The following is a 16333-nucleotide window of genomic DNA, read 5'->3' on the forward strand; positions in this document are numbered from 1 at the left end:
AGAGATTAGCTATTACCATGTGCCAAGTACTAGAGCAGATGCTTCATATGTTATTAACTCCTTTATACAGAAATAGGGGGAAGGGAGTGAATAAATTGCTTAGGTGGAGTCACTAACTATTTGTTCTCCCTAAACCACTCTCACCCTCCTACTCCTACCCCCAGTCACTTCAAAACCTAACAAAGTTTGGATGTCACTGGAGTAGAATCTTAAAAAAAATTCATTCTTTTCAGTCACCAGATGTAACACAAGCCTCCTTTATGTGCTCTTTTATTTTATGTTGATATTTACAATTGATTAATAATACAAGTGAACAAGGGACTCTTCAGCCCTAATCGGTTTGGCTTAGTGGACAGAGCGTCAGCCTAAGGACTAAAAGGTCCCAGGCTCGATTCTTGGTTGCAGGCACATCCCCAGTGGGAGGTGTGCAGGAGGCAGCTGATCGATGTTTCTCTCTCATCGATGTTTCTAACTCTATCCCTCTCCCTTCCTCTCTGTAAAACATCAATAAAATATATTATTTTTTTTTAAAAAGAGAGAGACTCTTCAAATTATTAAATAGGCATATGCATACCTTTCTTCCTCATATCATGTACCCAAGCCCAGATTGCAACTTTAGGCATCAGAAAGTAAAAGAAATTCATTGTCGCCCTAGCCGGTTTGGCTCAGTGGATAGAGCGTCGGCCTGTGGACTGAAAGGTCCCGGGTTCGATTCCGGTCAAGGGCACATGCTTGGATTTTGGGCTCAATCCCCAGTAGGGGGCATGCAGGAGGCAGCCAGTCAATGATTCTCATCATTGATGTTTCCATCTCTCCCTCTCCCTTCCTCTCTGAAATCAATAAAAATATATTTAAAAAAGAAATTCATTGTAGTAGAGCAAGTACCCAGGACTAACTCTCAGGGGGAAATTCTCACCTGCAGTCAACAAAATCACTTTATGTGCTTACACCAACGTGCAAATGTTCATCATCAGTTTGTTTCCCTTATCATTGTTACATTTTACAAAGGACAAATATCTGAGACAAATACAAGTGTGATAAAAAGCTATGTCTTCCCAACATACTGGAAGTCAATCTATTAGTAGGCTCCCAGTTTCAGTTTTAAAGATAATCTTACTATCTTTTTTAAGGATATGGAGAAATGCTTTGTCCAAGTAGGATACAGAATTAATATATTCTCATAGTTATTATTTAAACTGGGTGGAAATATAAATGTATGGATTTAAACAAAACAAGCCTCACCCAAACCTGTTTGGCTCAGTAGATAGAATGTTGGCCTGAGGACTGAAGAGTCTAGGGTTCAATTCCAGTCAAGGGCACATACCTCAGTTGCAGGCTCCCTCCCCCGCCCAGGTCAGGGTACATGCAGGAGGCAACCAATCAATGTATCTATCTCACATGGATGTTTCTCTCTATCTGTCCCTTTCCCTTGACAAAAAAACAACAAAAAACCCACTAGCTTGTCGAAAATATATGATAACATTACAGTAGATACTTTAGAGCAGTGGTTCTCAACCTTCCTGATGCCTCAACCCTTTAATACAGTTCCTCATGTTGTGGTGACCCCCAACCATAAAATTATTTTCGTTGCTACTTCATAACTGTAATTTTGCTACTATTATGAATCATAATGTAAATATCTGATATGCAGGATGTATTTAGGCGACCCCTGTGAAAGGGTCGTTCGACCCCCAAAGGGGTCGCGACCCACAGGTTGAGAACCGCTGCTTTAGAGTGATGGGATTATGACTTTTTCCCCTTTTTGTTTTTGGATTTTCTGAACATTGTACTTGAAAAAAATGTTGGCCAGTGTGGTACAGTGGTTGAGCATCAACCCCTGAAACAAGACATCACTGGTTCAATTCCTAGTCAGGACACATGCCTGGGTAGTGGGGGCTCAATCCCTAGTAGAGGGTGTACAGGAGGCAGCTCTTCGATGTTTATCTCTTACTGATGTTTCTATCTCTCTCTCTCACCCTCTAAAATCAATAAAACATTTTTTAAATTTTAAAATAAATAAATAAAAATGTAGGCTCTCACAATGTGAAAAAAATTAATAAGCGTTGAAAACAGTGTCTTTTAATGGGCAGTGAATTTGACTTCCTTTTCACATAAAGTACCTAGTAAAATTAATGTGGAAAACTAAGGCTTTTGATTTTAAGTTCAGTTGCTAGGAACATGTTTTAATAAAGAAAAGGTACTATATTGTAATCTATGAAATAGATTTAAGTTATGTAGCCAGTTGATATTCAACAAGTGACAAAATAAAAAGAAACCAGTTTCCTTATCCTTTTATCATTTTATGTATTATACATATATGAATACATATATATTATATAAACCCTAAGGCACAAAAAAAGTTGCTTCACAGGAAAAAATGGTGCTGAACACATCATCAGTTGGAAATACATTTGAAGTTTTCCAGTAGTGGTGAAATTAATGGATCCTAACACCCACTTTCAGGTACTTGCCTCTTTCACAGCTCTTTAGAGAGGAGGTCAGGTTGCAAGCCAAAGGTAATTTTGGAAATAACTTAAAGTAAAAGCAATGTATGCTCCCCCTTTTATTGCTAATTACTTGTAGTTTTTCATTTTTTCTTTTAGACGAGCCATCTATGATGCATTTGAACGCTTTCTGCACAAATATGCTAACTGATTGGATCACTGTATGTAACCAGTGTGGCCATCATGTTTCTCACAAAAGGAGTTTCATCCTTTGATGATGTGAAATCAGTAAGACAGCACTATACACTGAGTGGCCATATTATTATGACCACCTGGCATTTGTAGGCAAATTAGCTATAATTTCACGCTGAAGTTGCTAGAAGGCCAGATCATTATAAACGTCTGAATAGCATAACATACCTAAATATCATTGCTGATCAAGTTCATCCTATCATGTTGATGGCGTATCCCAATGGAGATGGCTTCTTCCAACAAGACAATGTTCTATGCCACAGTGCTCGTATTGTGCAGGAGTGGTTTCAAGAACATGAGGGAGACTTTACCTTGCTTAGGTGGCCCCCACAATCACTAGATCTCAATCCAATTGAGCATTTGTGGGACGAAGTTAAAAGAGCCATCAGGCAGCTGGTTCCACAACCATCAAATCTCACAGAACTGGACAGTGCTATTCATCAGGCATGGTGTCAGATTCCTCGCATCACCTTTCAGCATCTAGTGGAGTCAATGCCAAGAAGAATCGCCTCAGTATTGAAGGCAAAAGGTGGCCCAACGAAGTACTGATGGGGTGGTCATAATAATCTGGCCACTCAGTGTATATCTCATTGCTATCTATTTAGTCTGGAATTCAGTGTTACAGGTCAGTCAACTATAGTCTTTGAATGCATTTGAATAACTTTAAACCAATGTTGGGATGAAATAATGTTGAAGTATTTTGTTATTGTTTGTGGGACTCCCAAATATTCAATATTTCTACTTATGAAAACTTTACATTTTTAATTATGAGTAGTTTAATAAATTAAATGTATTCACAGAAACTGTATTGATTTATACAGAGCTGCTAAGTCAAAGTTTGTAATACATCAGCTTGTATTGTATACCTTTATATGATATTTCTACTGACTTGCTTTGAGAAACATGTTTATTTCTTTTGTGGATCCATAGCGCATTTATAATCTTATTTTCCTCTTTAATTTTCTGCCATGGAAATACTTATGATGTATGAAATCCCTGTTAACTTTGAATTCTAAAAAATCCTGATTGTTTTGTATATAAGTGCTTTTAGTAATTAAAATGAATGTGGGAATGCAGACATGATGCAAAAGACTTGGCTAAACTTTATAAATGCGTAATATTGGGTTAGGGGAAAAAAAGCCAAGTGTATTTCTATTTAACAACTTTCAATTCATGATCAGTGGAAATAACTATTGCATTAATTGAGACATCGTGTCTTAACATTTTCTTATATATATATCTACTCTGGGTTTGCAAACCCTGATATATCTAACTTCACTATTTAGGCCAAGAATGTAACCATTTTGACTTTTTAATTTCAAAAATTAATGGCCATAATGAAATCAATCCATCCTAAATAAACTTTACAGAAAAGATATAACTAATAACTTTTTTTAATTGAAAAATTACATGGCTAGATTTGGTACTTTCTTTTTATTATAGACTTCTGAAGCTGAGAGCTAAAATACTCTCAAAAGTAGGCAATATTTTTGGGTATTGTGTCAAAGCTTAGAATGTATTTGAGTTTTATTTATCTGAAATTTGTATTATCTATAGATTGTATTTAAATGTGTATTCCTAGTCTAGTAAGGACATTTGAATTATAATGTGCCTTTGTAGCCTTTTTAACCCTTTGAGTGCCAACCAATATCCTAGGAACTATGCTAAAATTGCCAAGGCATTTTTGCTGATTTTACAGCAGTTTAGGAAAAAAATTATGAATCGCAAGTAAATGAAGTTACATATTCAAAAACTTAAGGAAACCTTTACTACATTGACATATTTAGCAATATCATCATCACTAATAAAAGCAGACTTAGAACTGGATGCCATTTCGAAGCTTTGATAGCGCTCCCGGCACTTTTGGCGAAAGACAGGAGGAGCGAGATCGTGCTCCCTGGCACTCTAGGGGTTGAAGGAGATTTGTCACTCTAATGCCTACATCATTTTAATTTTTAAAAACTTTTAAAATTACTAAAGTCATTGATGTCATAGTAGTAAATATTTCTTACTAAGCAATAATATACTATGTTGTGTGACTTTTTATTGGTAAAAGAATGAAATTTTAATATTTCATTTAAATTAACTCTTGGGCATAACTAATTTTTCCCAAATAAATGTGAAAGAAGGTATTTTAAAGATTTCATCTCCAAATCAAATGTTTTAAGAATATATCTCTGGGGGAACACTTGAGATCTTGTTTCCCAGTATGTCATCCATTGGCTCAAATAAACTTAAATTCTCAAAAAAATAATATACCATAGCAGTTACCTAAACTGATTAATTATTCAAAGTCAAAATACCTTTTTTTACAGTTTTTATCTACTTCCCCAAAATATATATGCGCATATATAAGTACATACACAAACACACAGAAAGCAGTGCTATCTGCCATTTTGAGCATTGGTACATAAACTGCTAGAAATTCATTTAGGCCAAGTTGCAAACTGGTAGTTAATACAGGCCAGCTTAGCCCAAAGTTGCTTTATCCAGTATGCATAATATTTCAAAATTTGAAATGTGTTCAGATTGGCATGCATTCCTGTTTGCCACAATCTACTGGACTCCCTCATGTTAGACCATGTCACTACTTTGTGTTTCCTACTTAACTCTAAAGACATCTGAGTTTGAGATTCCTGATTTAGATGTGTGGTTAGAAAAATTTTCTGAATTTCATGATCTCCTAATGTTCTAATTACTATTAAATAATTTTATGCATTTTAAATTATTTCTTATGAAGGTAATTTTTTTAATGTGGTGCTTTCTCTTGTAAAGAATATTGAATTGTTAACATTGTAACTGAAATTTTTAAAATCATTTCTAAATATTTTATACTTCACAATAAAAGCTTATTTAAAAAGTTACTTATGTTTAAAAATATTATTTTAAATATAGAAAACATAAATATGTCACATTTCATTAATGTATCCAAACTTGAAGTATGTATTCCTTAGTTATATTATGACCCAAATAAAGTAAGGCATAAATAAGCTAGGGAGGGGCCCTGCCTAGATAGCTCACTTGGTTAGAGCTTCGTTCCCCTATGCCAGGGTTGCAGGTTCAATCTCTGATCAGGGCACATTGCATAAATAAGTGGAACAACAAATTGATTGTCTGTCTCTTTCACTTTCTCACTTACGCTTTAAAATCAATAAATGCCCCGAGCCAATTTGGTTCAGTGGGTAGAGTGTCAGTAGAGGACTGAAGGGTCCCAGGTTCAATTCCAGTCAAAGGCACATGCCCAGGTTGCGGGCTCAATCCCCAGTAGGGGGTGTAGGGGGTGTGCAGGAGGTAGCCAATCATTGATGTTTCTATCTCTCACTCTCTCTGAAATCAACAAAAATATATTAATAAATAAGTAAACTACACTTTCAAAAAATAAAAAATAGGTACATCTATGCAATGGAATACTACACTGCTATAAAAAAGAAAGAACTTTTACCATTTGAAACAGCATGGATGGACCTGAAGAGCATTATGCTAAGTGAAATAAGCCAGTTGGAGAAAGATAGATATCACATGATCTCACTCATTTGTGGAATATAATGAACAACATAAACTGATAAACAAAAATAGATCCAGAGACAGAGAAGCATCGAACAGACGGACAAACCTTAGAGGGAAGGCGGGGGCGGGGGTAGGGAGGAGGTAAGAGATCAACCAAAGAATTGTATGCATGCATATAAGCATAACAATGGACACAGACAGTAGGGGGCTGAGGGCATTTGCTGGGGGCAGGAGCAGGTGGGGAGCGGTAAATGGGGGAAAAAGGAGACATGTCTCCTTAAATTCTTTCAACAATAAAGATTTTAAAATAAAAAATAAAAAATTAGTCCTGGTTGGTTTGGCTTAGTGGCTAGAGCATCGGCCTGTGGACCCAGGGGTCCCGAGTTCAATTCTGGTCGGGGGCACATGCCTGGGTTTTAGGCTCGGTCCAACATGCAGGAGGCAGCCAGTCAGTGGTTTCTTCTCATCATTGATGTTTCTGTCTCTCTCTTCCTCTCTGAAGTCAATAAAAAAAATATTTTAAAAAAATAAATAAAATGTTAAATAAATAAATAAAAATAAGCTAGGGAAGCTCTAACAGAATCATATTCAATATCTATATACAAGATCCAAAATTTCCCTCCAAATATTTGATCCCAGGGAAACCAGCATTCTGACAAAGCATTGCTGTCTGAATGTTGTATAGCTCACTATTAGATATGATTACATTTATACTAGTAAATGTACTGCAAACAATTAAAATCTAGAAATTAGAAAACTAAACTTCTAACTAGAAAACTACAGAATGGGAATGGAGGTCCTGTGTAGAAGTTGCTATAGAAGCTGGGTTTGGATATAAAAGGAGATTATGGCAGATGAGACAAAGGGAAAAGTATGTTTTGCAGGAGTAGATAACTTAATTCTAGGAATAATCATACAGACAGAATCCTAGGAAACCAGTGATTGTATGAAGAATTTCGAGACAGTTTTCATTACAACATGTTGGACCAAAAGAACCAGAAATAATTTTCTCAGGACCTAAAGAGCTAATGTGCAGATTTACCAGATTTTGTTAGTCAAAGAAAATGTAAACAACTATAAAAAGTCAAATCTGTGACTACCTAAAGTAAAAGTTTTCCCACATACGGGACCTGGGTAATTCCACAAAGAAAGAGGTGTATGTACTCTAGCACTTTGCTGCTCAAAGTGTGGTCAGTCCATTGACAGTATCAACAATAACTTAATACTAATGATAGTAATATTTAACTGTTTTTCAAAATACCCTAAAAATAAATGAAGTTCAAAGAAGCATAACTTTTTCACTTCCAGTTCTCAAAGAACAGGGATTTTCAAATAATAGGGCGTAGAATTTGTCAATGTAAGAAACATCCAGCCCTGGCTGGTTTGGCTTAGAGCAATTGGCCTGCGGACTAAAAGGTCCTGGGTTCAATTCCGGTCAAGGGCACATTCCTGGGGTTGTAGGCTCCATCCCCAGTAGGGGACATGCGGGAAGCAGCTGATCAATGATTCTCTCTCATTGATGTTTCTATCTCTCCCTCTCCCTTCCTCTCTGAAATCAATAAAAATATATTTTAAAAAAAAAGAAAAGAAAAGAAAAACATCCAGCCCTATCCACTGGTTTGGCTCAGTGGATAGACTTGCAGTGGTTCTCAACCTTCTGGCCCTTTAAATACAGTTCCTCATGTTGTGAAGAAAACATCCAAACTTATAGAGAATGTTTAGGAGTTTGAGCCAAACAGACAACATATGCATGGGAGCCGATACACTACTGAAATAAGAGTTTCCCAGCTTCTTTTATGCATTTGAAGTAAGGAAAATTTCATGGTGGTTGGCAAAAGCCAGGCAGGGATTGGATTGCAAAACAGTTAACAAGATTATGTGCTCTCCTGAGGGTTAATGCCCGCTTCCAGGGGTAATACCTATGTTTCAAAGGGGTGTTAACCTACATGCACAAGAACAATGGATAGGGCTGGCTTATAGGCCTCAGGCTTGACCGCCCACCATGAGGTCAGATAGCCCTGAGGTTACTTTTCACAGAAACCCCCTTTTTTTTCCTTCCACCCACATTATAATTGAAGTCTAAATAGTTTGCCAGGAAAGGCAGAGTATCAATCCTAGCTATTATTGGTGGTGAGTTCTTAGGCAAGAACACTTAAACATTTAAGAGAGTTCCTACTTACCTAGATTTGTTTTGAAACTATGTTGTCATAGCACAGTGGGGGGTTTTTTTGTTTGTTTGTTTTTTTTGTCTTTTTTACCTATTTGTATAATACAGATAAGGGGGGGCGGTTTCCTGAAGGTGCTTTTACTCTCACTTTTTTTATTATTGTTTAAAGTATTACATGTCTCCTTTTTCTTGATTGACACCTCCCCTCCCCCCCCTCCCCCGGCCATTCCCATCCCCCAGGACAAGCCCCCACCGCCCCAGTGTCCCTGTCCATTGGTTATGCTAATATGCATGCATACAAGTCCTTTGGTTGATCCCTTACCCTCCCTCCCCTGCCTTCTCACTTTATCTAAGATTGAATATATCAGTGTATTTATTGAAGGGAAGGTACATGTGAAGCCTTTCAAACACACTTTAGCACTGACCCTGACTAGAAGGTTAGAGATAATTGAAAGTGTTTAGTACTAATCCAAGCATTTAGTTCATGTCTTTTATGATAAACGGGGTCCAAGGCTCTTTGACTTGGAGGTAATATTGGTTCCGTGAAAAATTGGTCTCTTTTAAAGTCATTTTATAGGAAGTTACAAATCTCTGGGTTCCAGTTTTATCTCTTCCTTGGACTGTAGGACTTTGAAACAGACTATATCTAATGCATTCTCTGAAATCTCTCCAGCATAAAGTACACCTGTTTGCACAGTGGGTTTTCGCTAGCCTGAACCTAAATTGCACTGGTAATAAAAACAAAGACCTTGATGTTCTTGTGGGACTTTACTTTCCTGAGACACCAGGGGGAGGAGAAGAAGGAGTGGATTCAATCATTTGATGATATATTAGAGTACTCTAAACAGGAAAAACAAGATTTATCTTTCAAAGGCTCATTTGAACAATCATTTGAATATCAAGTTTGTGTAAGGTAATTAGGTGTTTCATAACTTCTGAGGGCCTAGAGAACTGTCTCCCCCACCCCCTCACCCCCCCACCCCCCGCAACCCCCGCTTTTTTAAAAAATTGATTTTAGAATGTAAGGGAGAGGGAAAGACAAACATCAATGAGAAAGAGAAACATGGATCAATTGCTTCCCGTATAGGCCCCAACTGGGGATCAAACCCGAAACCGAGGTATGTGCCCTGACGGAATCAAACCTGAGACCCTTTGGTGCATGGGACTATGCTCCAACCAACTGAGCCACACCAGCCAGCACTTATCTCCCTTCTTTGAAAAGACAACCCTGTACCTGTACTCTAGATTCCAGTTTTCTATTACCAAACAGTTAGGTTATGACTTCAGGTTCACAATCTTTAGTAGGTCATTCTCTGCATTCTTTTTGACCTTCCAGTCTTTTTTCAAATAAGTAGGAAGAAACAGATTTTTAAAACTTTTTTTTTAATTTTAGAGAGAGATTGACTTGTTGTTCTACATTCTTATATTCATTGGATGATGCCTGTGTGTGCCCTGACCAGCGATCAAACCCGAAATCTGACATATTGGGATGACTCTCCAACCAATTGATCAGTTTAGGCCAGGGCCTTGACGTTCCAATCTTGAGGAGATCATTTGCCTGGTGGTCAGTGGCTGTGAACATGCATTTAAAGCTTTTGAAAGGACACAATGCATCAGGGAGATTAACTATAAGCAGCATAATTTCCACTGTTTAAAATGTACTTCAGAGCCATAGTCCTCAAGACCCAAATCAATTCAAATCAAATAAACCAAAGAGCCCAGCGAAGGAGTTGCTTTTTTTTTTTAATATATTTTATTGATTTTTTACAGAGAGGAAGGGAGAGGGATAGAGAGTTAGAAACATCGATGTGAGAGAAACATCGATCAGCTGCCTCCCGCACACTCCCCACTGGGGATGTGCCTGCAACCAAGGCACATGCTCTTGACCGGAATCGAACCTGGGACCCTTGAGTTCACAGGCCGACGCTCTATCCACTGAGCCAAACCGGTTAGGGCAAGGAGTTGCTTTTTAAAAAAATATATATTTTTATTGATTTCAGAGAAGAAGGGAGAGGGAGAGAGAGAGAGAAACATCAATGAGAGAGAATCACTGATCAGCTGCCTCCTGCACACCCCACACTGGGGATCGAGCTTGCAACCCGGGCATGTGCCCTGACCGGGAATCAAACAATGACCCCCTGGTTCATAGGTTGACGCTCAACCACTGAGCCATGCCAGTGGGCAGGAGTCACCTTTTTAAACCAAGTGGCTTGCTCAGTAATCCAGTTTCAGCTTCCCCACAAATGTTAATCTCACTGCAGCAGAATATACTAACCACAGCTCAGACATCTCTTTGCTCAGTTAAAAGATAATCAAGGTTTATCCTATTACCAAGAACAACTGTGGCCACAGAGTCTATGGAGCAGTATCTTCATTGGTTAAGGAGAGGTTCCTGATCATGGCCTCATTTACATTTATTCCTAACTAGGAAAGTAGGGGCCTGTCAAAGGAAGCCAATTCTGAATTCATGAATGCCTCCTTTCTAACTCAAGATGTAAATCCAGAAGAGTTGACTTGTGAAGTGCCCTACTTCCTTCGTGAAAAGTTAGGGGCAGTTTGAGAACCTAAGAGACATTGCCTGGTTATCTGCCAACCTTCTAGGTATTCATAGACCCAAGCAGAATAATAATCACCACAAATATAAATCCTGTCAGGGGCACAAATCACTTCCCCTAAGTGGCACTTTCACTGGAGTCATTCGCACGGATTGTTACACTTGCCCATTTAAGCCAGAGGTCACATTTTTAGCACATATGCTAAGTTTAGTAGACTGAAAGAAAAAGTTGTTCTAAATTCTAGAGATTACCACCCTTTAGTAATGGCCTGGAGATACTTACTGGTGATGGTGTTATCTTTCTAGGCCAGTGATGGCGAACCTTTTGAGCTCGGCGTGTCAGCATTTTGAAAAACCCTAACTTAACTCTGGTGCCGTGTCACATAGAGAAATTTTTTGATATTTGCAACCGTAGTAAAACAAAGATTTATATTTTTGATATTTATTTTATATATTTAAATGCCATTTAACAAAGAAAAATCAACCAAAAAAATGAGTTCGCGTGTCACCTCTGACACGCGTGTCATAGGTTCGCCATCACTGTTCTAGGCCAACGTCAGAGTAAAGAAAAGAAGAGTTTCCTGTTTAGCTAAAGTAGGAAGTCTTAAGCCAGCATCTTGTGTGATAGTAGTCTACATTGATGTCAGGTACTTCTCTTCCTTGTCAGTTTGATATGACGGTGTCCAGCATCTGCACAGGATCAGATGTCAGGAAAGTCTTCTTCAGTTGTGAATATTTTTTATATATTTTAAACATTTATTTACATTATTTAAAAGCCCTTAAATTTAGCCCTAGCCAGTTTGATTCTGGCCAAGGGCACATGCCTAGGTTTCGGGCTCGATCCCCAGTAGGGGGTGTGCAGGAGGCAGCCAATCAATGATTCGCTCTCATCATTGATGTTTCTATCCCTCTCCCTTCCTCTCTAAAATCAATAAAAATATATTTTTTTAAATAAAAAAATAAAAAATAAATAAAAGCCCTTAAGTTTGGCTATCATCTGGGTAGTGAAGATGACCTGGTATAGTCCCTTCCAAGGAGACTCGGGGCATTTTATTTATTTATTTATTTAGGGAGAAGCAGAGGGGGACGGGGAGAGGAAAGGGAAGACTGAGAGACTGATTTATTGTTCCACTCATTTATGCATTCATTGGTTGATTCTTGTATGTGTCCTGACAGGAATCAAAGGGCCAGGGCCTTAACTATGAATCTGTTTGACCTATGACCAAGAGGTGAAGGATATCTGGAGAGATTTGTCTGCAACCTGGAGTAGTTTTATTTTAAAAGGTAACTGCCTAATAGTCTCTTCAGAGTGGAAAAATAGTTCAGAAGGAGAATTACTGAAATGTGAGTACTCAGGTGAAAAAGGATGGGGGAGTAGAGGGAGCCATGTTTATCCTATTGTCTTTTTTTTTTTTAATTCCTCAGATTTTATTATTTATTTACTTTTTTGTAGGTTTTTTAAAATTGTTTTATTGCTTAAAGTATTACAAAGAGTATTATATATGTCTCCTTTTTTTTTTTCTCCCCTTGACCTCCCCCTAGCCTCCCATACCCCCCAGTGTCTTGTGTCCATTGGTTATGCTTTTATGCATGCATACAAGTCCCTCGGTTGATCTCTTACCCACCCCCACAACCCTCCCCGGTATCCTATTGTCTTTTGTTTTAGGTACCTCATATCTTTAAATTTTCATTAGCCTTTTCTAATGAGTTTTTTCATAAAGCTATTTTGGGATACTGAGGCCTTTTGCATGCCAATTAATGCAGGCATCCCTTTCTGTTTGTTCAACTCTGGATCCTTTGCTCAAGTGCAGCACTTAAATGAGCCATCTTGTTTAACTGGAATGTTCCAATAATGACCATCGTGATTCTAGGTTATTAGTAAACATTTTTTTTTAAGTGTAACTAAATTTTTATTTATTTATTTTTTTTACTGCTTAAAGTATTACAAAGGGTATTACATATGTGTCCTTTTTTTTCTTCCCGCCCTTGAAAATCCCCTGGCCCCCCCTGCCCCTCAGTGTCTTATGTCCATTGGTTATGCTTATATGCATGCATACAAGTCCTTCGGTTGATCTCTTACCCCCCTCCCTCCTGCCCCCCAACCCTCCCTGGCCTTCCCGCTGCAGTTTGACAATCAGTTTGAGGCAGCTCTGCCTCTGTATCTATTATTGTTCAAAAGTTTATAATGGTCTTTATTATCCATGAATGAGTGAGATCATGTGGTATTTTTCTTTCATTGACTGGCTTATTTCACTTAGCATAATGCTCTCCAGTTCCATCCATGCCGTTGCAAATGGTAAGAGTTCCTTCTTTTTTACAGCAGCATAGTATTCCATCGTGTAGATATACCACAGTTTTCTAATCCATTCATCTACTGATGGGCACTTAGGCTGTTTCCAGATCTTAGCTATGGTGAATTGCGCTGCTAACATTTTTTTTTTTTTTTTGTCTTTCTAGATATATGCAGCTCTGGCATTATACAATAACTCTTTTTTTAAAAAAATATATTTTATTGATTTTTTTACAGAGAGGAAGGGAGAGAGATAGAGAGTCAGAAACATCGATGAGAGAGAAACATCGACCAGCTGCCTCCTGTACATCTCCCACTGGGGATGTGCCCGCAACCCAGGTACATGCCCCTGACCGGAATCGAACCCGGAACCTTTCAGTCCGCAGGCCGACGCTCTATCCACTGAGCCAAGCCGGTTTTGGCTACAATAACTCTTAAACATAAAACAAGCAGGTGTGCCGGAAGGTGGCATGCTCAACTCTTTGGATATAAAGAAACTCATTTCTTTAGCTAGGCTTTTGGATTTCCTGGAGCCAAACTAATACCTAAGAGGACCTATCATGGGAGTCTTCTTGAGGTGAAGAGAGCTCTAACAACCTTTACATGCTCAACCTGTGCTCACCAGTGTTTGCAGCTTTTAAAAAAATATTTCTGAGATCCCCATTGGCAACTAACCTTATTTAAAAGAAATTTTTATTTCCCTGAGGTCTCCCACTGGACTATATCTGACCAGTCCCCGGTTTACAAGTTGGACTCAATCTAACGCCAGGTGGTAACTGTTAGGGTCGCCGAAGGAGGAGTGTACGAGGCCAAAGTGGTAAGGGATTATAAATTTATTAGGTCATCTGGATACCAGATGGGCTGAGCCCCCAAATGGCGCCAGATACCAGATGGGCTGAGCCCCCAAATGGCGCCAGTACTCACAGAGATTTTAAAGGACTCTAGGATGGCCTTTCCTGCGCAGAGCATTCCTTGGGCAGGTGTGAATCCAAGGAAGGTCTGGAGGGGAAGGATGATGGTCTTAGCAAGTGGAATGTGGTCTTGGCGAAATGGAATGTGGTCTAAGGAAAGGGAATGTCCGTTGTGAAGTGACCTAAATGTCAGTTCCCAAGAGAGGAGGTGTCAATTCAATTATCTGATCAAACCTAACAGTAACTATCAACAATTCTCAACATGGAAAATGCTGTACTAGCTTTTAATCTACACAAAATAAAACGTAAAAACGTGAACTTTAACAAACCAGCAGTAACCAAAGAAGTGTCACTATGGCCTGACCAATAGAAGGCTGTGCACACTATCAGCAATTCCCAGTATGTACTACACCAGCAGACCCCTGTGAATAGGGACTGCAGACTGGAACTGGGGAAAGGACTAAACCAGCAACCTCCAGTGAATGGGGGCTGCAGACTGGAACTGGCAGGAAGGAATTTCAAACAACTGGGGAACTGTGGACTGAACTAAAAGCTTTTAAAAAACGTGTGTTCTGGGTGAAACTGTCTGCGAGCTCGAACTGACCTCCTAATCTGTGGATTAGACAACCAATTAGATCAAGAGCTCAGTGCAAACAGCAGGAGTTCAGAACACCTATGGCCCTCAGAAACAGCAAGACAAGAGAATTCAAAAAAGTTCTTGGGCACCACACCTTTTTTTTTTTTGCTGCCCCCAAATGCTATCAGAACTTCCCTTCAAATCCCACCATTACTGTCACCAAATCTGTTGAAAATTCAAACAAGCAAATTTAAAGATCTAATTGGGTTGGAAAAGGTAGCAGGTTACCTCACTAATGTAGGTAAATCAGACTGGTTTAAGGTCACATTCCTGGGAGGGGCTGAAAACAATTAAGTTTAGGTTTGTTGTGGGGCAAGTGATACCACCTTCTTTCTTTTTAACAATTTTTAACAATTGGGAAAAGAGAAGAACATCTGGTTAAACTTGCAGCGGTTTTCCACCTGTGGGTCACGAACCCTTTGGCGGTCCAACAACCCTTTCATAGGGGTCGCCTAAGACCATCCTGCATATCAGATATTTACATTATGATCCATAACAGTAGCAACATTACAGTTATGAAGTAGCAACGAAAATAATTTTACGGATGGGTCACAACATGAGAAACTGTATTTAAAGGGCCAGAAGGTTGAGAACCACTGGGTTAAAGGATGCAGCTTTCTCACAGTCCTATTGATAACTGGCTCTCCCATCCCCATTTCCTTGATGTCAGTGTTTTAAACCTAATAACTTGTTCCTCCAGGCTAAATGATGACCCTACCCAAGGGAAATAATCCATAGGATGGATACTAACTTGTGGGTAATAAGGACTATGACCTATCTTCTGGCCTCCAATCACCTGCAGATACTTCCCACTGCCTGAACCCTTGGAGATAGATACAAAGGAGGGTCAGGGATCTATTACTACAATCTAACAGGTCAGCCTTCCCTGGCACAAAAGCAGGAAAATGGTGGAGTAGATGTGGAGGGGCAAAGAGAAGACAGGTGAAGTTGTTTCCAAGAGGCAGCTATGTGGAAGCAGTCATTAATATGTGTTTAAAAGATGGACAAGTAGCCAAATTCCTTCACCGACATTATAGGCACTGCCCTACAGTGAAGATTGCAAACTCCTACTGCTGAGCTCTTTATAGACCCCTTGAGAACACATTTACCCTCCAGTTCGTCTCCCTCTTTGAGCACCACCTATTTCCAAGAAAGTCCTCCTGTGTTTCTTCAATAAAGTTACTTTATGATTTTTCACTTTAATAATAAAAAAAGCAAAGAGGAAAACAACTGTTAAAGTGAAAAATCAGTCTCAAAATGGTGTCACTTGTGCTAAAATCCCATGATACCAAGCCTAGATTAAATATCTGATCTGCCCGGCCTGCGTGGCTCAGTGGTTAAGAATGAAGCATTGACCTATGGACCAGGAGGTCACGGTTCCATTCCTGGTCAGGGTATATGCCCGGGTTGTGGGCTCAATAATCCCTATGTGGGGCATGCAGGAGGCTGCCGATCAATGATCTCTCTCATCATTGATGTTTCTATTTCTCTCTCCTTTTCCCTTCCTCTCTGAACTGAATAAAAACATAGTTTTAAAAAATCTGAACAAGTGTCGGTTTAAAACTCTATAA

General features: G+C 38.9%; 1 protein-coding gene across 4 annotated transcripts in view; it reads left to right on the forward strand.

The window, feature by feature from the left end:
• The window catches only part of ABHD18 (abhydrolase domain containing 18), a 40969-nt gene extending 38130 nt beyond the window's left edge, over positions 1–2839 (forward strand). For 3 of the 4 annotated variants that reach the window (XM_014454957.2, XM_023754233.1, XM_023754238.1), the window contains one exon: positions 2604–2839. In XM_014454957.2, the coding sequence (XP_014310443.1) occupies positions 2604–2655 (52 nt within the window). In that variant the 3' untranslated portion in view covers positions 2656–2839. The remainder of the gene's footprint in view (positions 1–2603) is intronic. The other variant, XM_023754229.1, reaches the window with a different exon arrangement.
• Positions 2840–16333: the final 13494 nt, after the last annotated feature.

The sequence above is a fragment of the Myotis lucifugus genome, unplaced genomic scaffold (assembly GCF_000147115.1).
Source record: "Myotis lucifugus unplaced genomic scaffold, Myoluc2.0 scaffold_1, whole genome shotgun sequence".
Lineage (NCBI taxonomy): Eukaryota > Metazoa > Chordata > Mammalia > Chiroptera > Vespertilionidae > Myotis > Myotis lucifugus.